General features: G+C 39.1%; 1 protein-coding gene across 4 annotated transcripts; it reads right to left on the bottom strand.

Annotated features, from left to right (window-relative positions):
• Positions 1-71: 71 nt before the first annotated feature.
• On the bottom strand, positions 72-11,574 carry atg13 (ATG13 autophagy related 13 homolog (S. cerevisiae)). 4 transcript variants are annotated; one of them, XM_076287655.1, is made up of 17 exons: positions 11,396-11,574; positions 10,752-10,832; positions 10,496-10,576; positions 10,300-10,419; positions 10,110-10,156; positions 9,817-9,957; positions 9,077-9,117; positions 8,863-8,971; positions 8,145-8,243; positions 7,761-7,854; positions 6,459-6,551; positions 6,054-6,193; positions 5,798-5,918; positions 5,031-5,108; positions 3,222-3,335; positions 1,117-1,245; positions 72-1,009 (listed from the first exon to the last, which is right to left on the bottom strand). In XM_076287655.1, the coding sequence occupies exons 2-17, from the start codon at positions 10,818-10,820 to the stop codon at positions 932-934; spliced, it is 1,554 nt and encodes a 517-aa protein (XP_076143770.1). In that variant the 5' UTR covers positions 10,821-10,832; positions 11,396-11,574; the 3' UTR covers positions 72-931. The 4 variants fall into 4 exon arrangements, with proteins under 4 accessions (XP_076143770.1, XP_076143771.1, XP_076143772.1 ...); XM_076287656.1 differs by having other exon boundaries at positions 11,450-11,574; XM_076287657.1 differs by lacking the exon at positions 11,396-11,574 and adding an exon at positions 10,944-11,389.
• Between the last annotated feature and the right edge of the window lie 62 nt (positions 11,575-11,636).

The raw sequence follows: 11,636 nt of genomic DNA, 5'->3' as shown, positions 1-11,636 counted from the left end.
GGTAAACACATTTCGTAACCGTCATATGACAAGTTGAGAGGAAAAGCTATGGGCCTATGTGACACACGATATGAAATAAAAGAATTTATTACACAACATGTACATGCTATATTGACAAGGCAGGAGAGAGCCAGAGGAATTGTCTAGGTGAACATACAGTGGGCCCTATTTAGGAATTCAAATTAATTGTCTAAGATAGAATATAATAATGTGCACTTTAGCATCATGAAACGGTAAATGACGATTTACACTAGCTGAGCTAAATCTGACAGACATTTGTGATTTCCCTCCCTCTTTAATTACATACAAAAAGCACACAACATGGAAACACCTTCAACGTTTTTTCTCTCTGATTACAAAAGCAGGTTAGACGTGAACAATCCCAAACTAGCCTATTCAAAGCTCTTAGTAATGTACACTAGTGTCCATTATAGGCATGATGTGAAGTTTTGGACAGTCTTTTAACACAACTGATATTTTATGAAGTTTAAGCATTGCAAATAGTCTACGGGCTGGCGTTGCAATAGTGTTTAGTGCAATGAACATATATTTTTTCATATAATTTTGTCGAGATGTCTCAGAAAGGATGAATAAACACATCCATTTAATATTTTATGCTGTTGGATAGGATGAGATACTGTAATTGTACTGATTTTAATCAAGAATCTCTGGCCCTAATCAAGAATCGGTGTATTATCCCTCTTCATTTAAACAAATATCCTTGTAAGTTATCAACTCAATGTGCCCTCACAGCTCACATTCATTGTTTCAGAAATATCTACATGTCTACAACGATATTGTTCAACTGCAGGTCTTGCATTATATGACCAAAACTGGGACAAGTTTACAAAACCCTACTACAGAGTTTACAAATGACTGTAGTTTTTGGCAGATTTGGAAGAGGAGCTGACAGTGACAGTTGATTGTGGCCCTACTGTAAGGTTTCCACAAATGCATCAAATTCATCAATATTCTTTTCATATAAAGCCAGCTTCTCTGGAAGTGAGTCCTGAAAAAAAAGTGGAAAGAAGATTTAAAAAAATCAGTTGCAAGCATTAGAGGAATAATTGTAGATACACTATTTTCTGAAAGTAGCATTGAATGTGATAATCTTACAAGATCTTCTGCCATAGATTGTGCACTGACATCTATGGTAAGACTAGCCAGTTGTGGGGGGTTCTGGAACTCCCTGTAGAATGTGCCCAAGTCCATGGGCAGGAGGTCATCCTTGGAGAAAGCTGGCTTCTGGACAGAGATTAAAGGGACAGATCCATCCGATCAGCGAAGCCAAAAGACTTATTAAACTGGATTACTGGGAATATACTTTAAAAGGTAAGACAAATGAGACAATTACAGTATACCATTATTGCAGTTCATGTTTTGATTATTTTAAATATTCAACTGTATTTATTCTCTGCATATCACTGTAGGCCCATGCAATGTAAGCCTATTTTATATTACAGTAAGGCTTTACTTCCCATTGATCAAATTGTGCTGCAATGTCATACTTGTAACCACTTGCGGATTTGGCATGGCTCATCTGTGTTACATATCCTCTAGGCACTGGCATGGCTCATATATATATCAACAGGAAATTTTAACATCTGATATTAGCATACTTTTATGCAAAAAAACCCCCTGAGTATTTGCTTGGGGGATGGGATTTTAATAGGGGTGTGAATCTCTCATGTAAAAGACGATACGATTCGCATCTAGATACATGGGCACGATTCGATACAAGAAAAGATACATGTTTATAAAAAACGATTCAGTATGATTCGATGCGATGCAATTCGATGCAGTTCAAGAATGGAAAGCATTCTAAGATTTTTTATCATTTGCTCATGGTGCACATTAATTTTATATTATCAATTATCATGGTCATGGTTGTCAATTAGGCAAAAACAATGTGTGAATATGATTATCTAAACTGAGGTTTGTTTCATATACTGTATTGAAATGAAAAAAAAAATAGTCTACATTTCAGTCAAACACAGCAGCCAAATACAACATAAAAATACATTTTTTATAGACTTTATAGATCTTTCACAGATTTTATAGAGTTATATCTGATTGATTTCATGGAGCTGTAGCCTTGTTGAGGTAAGACAATACCAAAATAAAAGTGCTTAAGAAACTCTTGGCCTTTTCTCATATAGCATAGCCTAGCCTACCCTACAAGAATAAAATAGGCCTACAAATCAATAAACTCTCTGGGCTTATTTTGTTCCAACAGTAGACCTAATGCAGAAACCTATAATGCCACCAGTCTGAGTGATTATGAACAAAATCATTGGCTAATAATTTGTGCATCGTTTTAGCAGCAAGGGCCAAATTATTATTTAACTAAATCCCTTCATCAAAGGTAAGGCTACTCTACAGACTATCGTTGCTGTTTAGGAATGCTAAGTGTTTAATTTCGCGCTGGATTTCGAAAAACAAAATCCGACCGAGTGCAAGTTGTCACATGCTTAAGTTGCAGTAGATGTATGGGTAATGAGGTCATTTGACAACTTTGGGCAATGAATGTAACCAAAAACGAACTGCATTACCCACAATTCCGTACCACGTAGTTTAAAAACCGGAAGTGGGACGAACGCGCTGCTTGGAACGTAAATGAGTCTGAGCCATAGACAGTAAAAGAAAGGTCTGAGCGAGCAGAAAACGTTGTTAACCGATTCATAAAAAGTAAATCGATATAACGACCGGTTCATTTCAGTTTTTTTTTCACGTATCGATGTAGCCGTATCTTACACTTTAAAAACGGATACCGATACGTATCGGTTAATCTTTACACCCCTAGATGTTAACCAAAGTGTTGCTTTTGTTAAATTGCCCCAATTAAAACCAGCATTTGCATTTCCCATGTTATTACTTGTCAATGAATATTAATAGGACCACCCTAGTCATAATTTATGATATAAAAGAACAATCCTTCACAAAGGGGCATTCTTGTCTTGTAGTCTAAATATCTGACTGAATGATATTTCATGCTGAAGATAACTGAAAGCTGCCTTTTGAAAGCATGTTTTCTTGATTCCTTGACTACATTTTGAAATTCCTCAGCCCACATCTAAGCTACAAAGAAAATCCACCTCATAACTCTACATCATTAGATTAGATGTCCCCCACATTTCCAACTAACCGGCCACATCAATCTGTTAGTTAAAAACATAGTACCTAGTTGATTTCAGGTCCATATGTTATGAGAGAGCACTTACAAAATCCACCATAACAAAGTCCTCCTGTGCCTGCTCTCCAGTCTCACTGGATCCCTGGGAATGCAGGCTGCCTTGCAGAGGTGAGGATGTGGCTGGAGAGTCTGGTGGGTGGACCTGGGGCGAGAACACATCATACAGTAACTCCATATGAATGTACTTTATTACAACCCCAAATCAGTTGGGACGTTGTGTAAAATGCAAATAAAAACAGAATGTAATAAATTACAAATTTGACTATTTCATGGAAAATATATGTTAATTTTAAAGGAACCATATGTAAGATTGTGGCCAAAACTGGTACTGCAATCACTTTCAAAATACTGAAGAGCGGTGTATCCCCTCCCCCTCCCCCCTGACTCGAGGTTGCCAACCCTGATGGCGAAACACTACTGACTTTGTGATTAGTAGATAGGTGGAGGGTGGCTTATCAGGCCAAAACACAACATGACATGACAAAACACAACATCAACATCAGTGAGGGCTGCAACTTCACTTTTTAAATGACAATATCCTGGCCGGACTACTGTTGTCAGTGATATAAGTATTTGAAATTAACATGATTTCTTAATGTCTAGTGACATATCAGGGCCATTTTATGATTAATTGAAATATTTTTCTTACATACGGTTCCTTTAAATTTGATACCAGCAACACGTTTCAAAAACAGTTGGGACGGGGCCAACAAAATGCTGGAAAAGTTGTGTAATGATAAAGAACCAAAAGGAGGAATATTTCACAACTAATTAAGGTAATTGCCAACATGATTGGGTAGGAAAAAGAGCATCCCAGAGAGGCAGGGTCTCTTAGAAGTAGATGTAGGGGTATTCATCACTCTGTGAAAATTATTCTACCTTGTCTTTTAATACTTTTTTTACTACTTTTGCTTTTTTTTGTCAAATTAGGTGCATCATGGAATGACAAACATGAAACTTGAATTTCCCCTGGGAATCAATAAAGTATCTATCTATCTATCTATTAAGAATACCCCATACTGTTGAGCAACTGAAATCCTATATCGGGCAGAAATGGGACAACATTTCATTCTCAAAACTGGTCTCCTCAGTTCCTAAACATCTACAGAATTTTGTTAAATGAAGAGGTAAGGCCACATAGTGGTAAATATACCCCTATCCCAAGTTTTTTTTAATTCAAAATGAACATATATTTTCCATGAAATAGTCAAATTTGTAATTGTCAATATTTGATATGTTGTCTTTGTCCTTTTTGCAGCTAAATATTGGTTTTAGAGATTTGTAGATTTTCACATTCTGTTTTCATTTGCATTTTACAAAATCTCCCTTTTTTTTCTAATTTGGGGTTGTATATAAAGTAAAATATCAAGAATGACCAGAAAAACAAGAATGACAGGGGCAGGTAGCTGAGACATTAACAGCAAGAGGAGGTTTGGGGAGAGAGGGTGGTTAATGTTCTTCACAAATCAGCTGTCAAAGTAAAACAATGATACACAAGAATTTGCCTTATTCACCCAGCGGCCAGAACGAGGCTACAGGGTACACTTGCCATTACACTTTAGTCCAGCAGATGGTGGTAATGCACTCCATCTATTTGCAAACTGACAAAAAAAAGCTCACAGAAAAAGAAGGGTTCGCTGGCCTGTCAGATGTGTCAGATGCTGCCAGAATAACCTTCTTCGAGTTTTTATTGGTGGTTTGCAAACGGAGTGCATTACCACCATCTGCTGGACTGAAGTGTGATGGCAAGCGTACCCTGTAGCCTCGTTCTGGCCGCCACCGGGTGAATAAGGCGAATCAGGCAACCAGGCTGTTTAAAGAGTGGGGATGGATTTACCATGGGGTCATTCTCCTCTAGGTCATAGGCCCGGGGTGCAAATGCTGCAAATGGTAAATCCAGACTGGCGGTTGTTACCTGGATTGCACAGAAAAATGTTTTGTCAGTGGATTTCAATTTACTAGTCCTCAAGAGAAAAACTGTTGGAACTCTTCTGAATTTATTCTGAAAGTTCTTCTTGGTGTCATTATTCTGAAATTCTTCTAAACATCTGAGTAAAACTGTATGGCATAAAATCTTAAAAGTATTGTAAGTTTCTACCATATTTCCTCCCACAAAACTTATACACAGCATACCTACTTTAAGGGCGCATTCACACTAGACCATTTGGCCCAGACCCGAGTTTGTTTGGACCGATGGTTCGGTGATTTTTGCTAATGTGAATGCAGTCCAGACCAGGGTCCGCTAGAAAACAGTGGTCTGGGGTACTGTTCGTTTGAACTCTGCTGCAGTTTAAATGCTATCTACTCCAACTGCCGTTTTTGCGATGTTGCCAAGCAATATTGGTGAAAAGAAGCTAGTGTTTATGACATAAACGGACCCCCGGGTCCGCAAACCTGTGTATGATGTAATGTGTGAACGGAGACCAGCTGGTTCAGGGCTAGGGGAGAGTAATCGCACTCGGGTACGGTCCAGTTAAACGGACCCAGTGTGAAGGCAACCCAAGTATAAACTAAACTAAATATAACTAGGCACAATTTCCTTTCAAGGTTTCTGAAACATGCAGGTGTCATAGATGTCATAGACTCAGGGATTGTTGTTGGCACCTGTGTAGTGGGCTTGTTGACAAAGGCTCCCACTTTGCGGGTGAATGTTGTCTCCAAGGTGTCTGACGGAGAGGCACTCTTCAGGTCACTGCTCCTCGAGCATGTCTCTGCATCTTCTCCACTGCAAAATATATAGTTTAATAAAGGGTAAAGATGTGAAAATGCATTAAAGCTTTAACAATTCCTTGGTCCCAGTCCTTATGCAGTATTAATTTCACCACTTATTTGAAGAAAGGTGTGGGGAGTTGGCAACCACCTGCTTAAAGGGGTAGCAGGGATATGATGAGCCGTGTCAGAGGAGGGGCAGGAGGGCCTTCGGCCATGTTCTGCCTGGGCACCGTGATAGGGCTGCATGGGCACCTGGGGGACACCACCCTCCTTTCCAGGCACTGCCATCTAGGGTAGAAGACTGATGCTGTCAGATGCTGTCAGATCTGGAGGCAAGTAGGTTACACAGTCCACAAATTGCTGCAATGTTTTGTATCAGATGGACAAACATCTCAGATAAAGTCTACATGTTTACTTTACTGAAGGGAGACAGGGTGAACGGTCTGCAGTGATGGTTACTATGTTGCTGATGTTGTTGGTTGTTGTTGTTGCCAACAAGATAGCAGCAGATGGAGCACACACAAGCCCTTTGGCTCTGGTCTCGAAAGGTTACCTGGTGAGGATGGGCCGCACTACAGGTGGCAGGATGACAAAGGTCGGCTGCTCCCAGAGCGGGTGGCTGATAGGACAGACGAGAGCTGTAGAGCTGGAAACAACAAGAAATACGAAGAAAGACAAAAACAGACATGTGTAAAAATAAAAAAAACTGTGGCACACAAAATGCACAACCCATGAAAAACATAATGATATGAATTGACAGGTGAGATTTTGTGTTTTTTAAAGCCCATAGTTGTTTCAAACAAGAAATAGTAGAGAGGGGTAGCAAAGGGTAGCAAAGCTTGATACAAAGGGAGCGTATAGTCAGAAGCTATGAAGAGAACAGAAGCTTACCTTAAATGAATGAACATTACAAGTCTCTCTAGTACAATAACAAGCCACAAGTGGTCCATCAGACAGATGTGGCAGACAGTTTAGCTTTTAGGGTTAGGGATGTCTGGAGCAATAGCAGATAACTATTGTGATTAGTTTGTTTTCCCTTACTAGATGAAAAGGGGAAAACAAAACTGCTTGTGAGCAAAATAAAATGCAGCCAGATCATATCTCTAGGTGTCATTTAGGAAACTAATGATGTGGTTGCTACTTAGGTTAGGTCAGGTCTTGACAGGAGGCCATAGGGCAGGCAGGTGTCAACAAATGCCCAGAGCTATGTGTTTGAGCTGGGAAGCCTGGGTCCACATGTGGAACTCACTTGGTGTGAAAAGCCCAAGCCCATCACCGGGACCTTCAGAGTGTCCATCAGAACAGGTTTAGGCGTCTTTAAATGGGCCTTACTTACAGTGAGCACACACTATGGTACAAAGAGGCACAGAGACACAGAGAGAAAGAGGAGAGAAAGAAGGGGCTAAAAACAGAAATGAACACACCACTTACAGTAAAAGAGAATGAGGAGGGAGAACACCAAATGTGGTGGATTGGTAAAAAGCTAAATCAAGGGTTATATCCCATTGTATAGTTTCAATCCAGGATAGACAAGGGCTGAATACCAAAACACCAAACTTGAGGGACACACCAATAAGAAAAGACAGATCATAAAATGTATAGTGAATGGGTCTGAGGTTATGAGAGCAACACTCCAGGGTTAAGAACCCTGCTCAATGCTACTACACAACAGAATGGATGTTCATAGACTGAAAATAATCAAATTGCTGGAAAAATTTAACATCCGCCCCATTTGGAAGAAAAATGAGGGGAAGTGGATTTTGAAATGGTCATTACAAAATGAATAATAACCAATTACTTGGTCGGGTGGCAGGTGTAACGGAGATGCTCAGAGGCGGGGCTGTGAAGGGCTTACCTGAGAGGGTGGAGAGGTGGAGAAAGATGTGGTGCACACCTCCTGGGAATCCTCCACCCCTGCATAAGCCCCCCCTTCCTCCTCTCCAGGAGCTCTGAGAGCAAAGATATACAGTAAGACACTCAACTCCAGCAGAACCCTTGCATCATATTAGAAACAGATAATGCAATGAAAACTTCCACTGTACTATGACAAAAGCCCTTTGACTGAAAATAGTTGGTGCAAAAAAGAGGAATCAAGCCCAGAGTTAAGGAATGTATGTTCCTTGATTTAGCCATCATGTCTGGTATTTGACAGTAACATATTAAAACAGTAGGGGAATTTATCCATCAAGCTGGATGCAAAACACAACAAGAAACAACATAACTGGATAATGACTCTCACCTATAGTTGCACGGATGCATGTGGCCGACATTTCCGAAGGGACGCTCAACAAAGTGGTCGATGATGATGCCCATGATGGGGGCTGTTCTTTCAAATTGTCTATGATTTAGAGAGTAGAAATGAGTATTTTGAAAAAAATACAAAATAATCCCAAGACAACAATCATTATGTTAATACTTGGGGGTCAGAGACAGTTATTGACTGACCGAAGCCTATAGACAACCACAGTTTGCTGCACCGTCAGCTGACAGCATAAAGCAATAGTTAGATCATTCCTAACAGTGAGTGAAATTGATTCATTTAGTTACGTAATACACACATAAATACTGAGCCCGTGCAGTCAGCATTGTAAGTCTGTAATCCAGTAAAGGCCTGTCACGCTGCTAACAATAACTTATGAAGACAACTGTAAATATAGCAATGTAAAACATCCACACTGCCTGACATTAAGGAATATTCTTAATGTTTACTAATGCAATGTCTTAAAATCAGAGGATTCGGATCATATGTCCGCATTTCTATAGTTTACCAAATTTGAAAATGCTCACCAACAATATCATTCTTCATATCTTGCTGCTATAGTATGTAGCGCAGACACTGTCATTCTTATTAACTTGACCTACTTTATTGTTAGTTAATAAGGCCTTAAATATAAACTTTTTTGATAATAATAATGAATATTTCAAAGTGAAAGTTATTAAACATGGAAGGCACATACGAGTCTCTACACCGTGTAGACATAAAGGCCAGATTTGTCCTATAGGCACAAGACAGTGTGATCGTGCCTATGGGGGTGCCAACGACTCCAACACGTACAGTTTGAAATCCTGTTTCAAGAAGGATGAAAACGTATTATAGAAACCTATATATGCCTACTGTTAAAAGGGAAAAGGTTTAAGGATAATATAGATCTACATAGGAAAAAATTTTACCTTCTCCAAGTCCTGCCATCTGAACCTCTCCAAAATATATTCTGGGAGAAATAGAAAAAATGCAATTTTGTGATAAATACTGCAATCTCTATAATCTCTCAATTTCTAACAGACAGCGTCAACAACACACACTGGTAAATAGGTTCACTGCATGATCAATGTCAATTCCAACATTGATTCCTGTACTTCCTCCTCTCCCTCCACCTAGTTCAGAAGCATTCTTTATATTCTCTGATTTATTTTGAAAAGTTTGGTATTTCTCTTATCCTGTAAAATATTCAATAATAATATTTCTATGTAAATATATTGGGGTCAGTGTAAATGTGTTCAAAAGCCAACAATGGATTTAGCATATTAGCATAAACTTTGGGAAGGTATCAGACTATCAGGCTACACTGATAAAAACTAAAGTATGTTAAAAAGTATTCTAAAGTACTTTAGAATTTTCAAATATTCATGTTAGATCTGATACCAAACTAGAAGTAAACTATGCACGGCTTGAACGACACTGCAAACGCGACCAAGCTAGATAATCTAACCTAACAAATGAAAATGAAATACTTGTGGTCTCCAAGGTGGAGCTATGACAACACTACCAAGGATTTCTGCAGTAGAGGTCATTACTGACAAACAACAGTACCTAGTACAGTACATTACTAAGTAACACGTAAAGCACTGGCTGTGTCAGATGTTTGGGTGCTTTTGTAGGTGTCTTGGACAAGTAAAATGCAAGAACATACCTGTATAAAATGACATAGTCATGGCCTTGCTTTCGAGACAATTTATAGGCTGGGGTCACCCTTGTAATAGCCAACAATGACTTTAGGAGTAATGAAAGGCGGTTATAAACCGTGTAAGAGACTTTGATGTCTTTGTCACACCTGTAAAGATAAACAAACACCAAAATCAAGATCCTGAACAGCATCATCAAGTCATTGTCATGTCATGAGGTAAAATGTATGATAAGCCCTTGATTCTATAAAGTGTGTGGTGTGTGCAGTGTTTTTTGAGAATGCAAACATTAAAATCTTACTTTTCATTCATTTCAAGACACCATGTCTCAAGTTCCATGGAATCCCCCTACAACAGATTTGGTAAAAACAAACAGGCTAAATGAAGCTTGTCTTGTAAGTATTCAAGATTGCAAGACAATGGTGAAAATATACATTTGCATACACGTGTATATGGTAACATAAATCAAGTAAACTTAGACATAAGCTTACCTCTGACGTCTTGAGTGAGATTTCCACACACATGGAGCGCCCAATGCTGGGTAGCTGTCCGGCCAAAGCTTTCTTGGCTTCATGCGTCACTTCAGGAATATCTTTGATGGCTAAATTGAACTAAAAGTGATCGAAGATTAATATTTGCATAATCCAGAAACGACGAGGCTCTAAAAGAAACCCAAAGTATTTTTACCCAATCTGAGCCAGTGGGTGAAGATGATGAGCGCGTGCATATTTTCTCTCCTAGGCGAGCTTGAACGATCACCTGCACAGTCTGAAATCATAAAAAGACATTGGTCAGGGACCAGGGTGTTACAATATAAACCATAATTTATTTCTAAAATGTATCATTTTATTTCCAGAGGCATGGTTGTCAGTCAGGTTCCCCCATCAACATTTCCCATATACATCTTTACTAGGCTACCCGTATAATTAACATACAATAATACCTTCAATGCAAAGAATTTAATAAATTTGTCCAGGTCCTTTTTATCCTGTGGGCTCAGATCGTTGTCCATTACGGCATATGGCTGAATGAAGTAATACAATAACGTTAGGGGACATACATTGATGTTGGACAGCTAGCAATAGCCAAACATGAACATATCACAAATTAATTCGTAAGGACTAACTTAACTCACATGGACATATGCAACAACTGTAAAGACAACGAAGGTATAAAGACTAAAAAGCTACGTGACAATCCTAAACATTTAGAGTGATTAGCACATGTAGAAAACGCTAAGTTAGCTTATCGTTTCTGAGTTGAAAGCCATCTAGCACTACTGCACACTCAAGTTTCGAAATATCAAGCTGCCCTCATATAGCAGCTAACGTTAAATTCCAAAGGAATTTCTGGAAAGACAGGCTTACATAAGAATCTAACGTTACAGGCGAGCGTTTAAAAGTAAAAGTGAACCACAAATGAGTTAGCTAACAAACGATATTGCTTGATCCAGCTAGCTAACGTTAGTCTACTTGTCATATCCTCTGCTTGCTAGCCACGATGTAACGCTAACAACAATGTAGCTAGCTTGACTGCTGCCAACAACAGAAGGTGACGTTAGCATTCTGGCTAGGCCAGACGACTTACAGATCATCACACATTCGATATTCACAACTTATACTGAAGTATCAGGCACATTACACGTTATACAACAATGTCCGATGTGTCCAGCGGATCTGATGAGACGTCTACATAAAACTAATAATTAGGTCACGTCGCCAATACACCAAGCGCTGAAAACAGCTCCATATTTTGTTTGTTTTGATTTCGTACGTAGCCTATATTGATACTTTAGCAATCCGCACATTCACAATTATTCTTCCATTGT

Source organism: Alosa pseudoharengus, unplaced genomic scaffold (genome assembly GCF_046254945.1).
Source record: "Alosa pseudoharengus isolate Yale_2024_CS ecotype anadromous, Long Island Sound unplaced genomic scaffold, YU_APseudo_1.1 YU_APseudo_1.1_scf_16, whole genome shotgun sequence".
Taxonomy (NCBI): Eukaryota; Metazoa; Chordata; class Actinopteri; order Clupeiformes; family Clupeidae; genus Alosa; species Alosa pseudoharengus.
The sequence above is the reverse complement of the archived record's forward strand: the minus strand, read 5'-3'. Positions and strand labels throughout refer to the sequence as shown.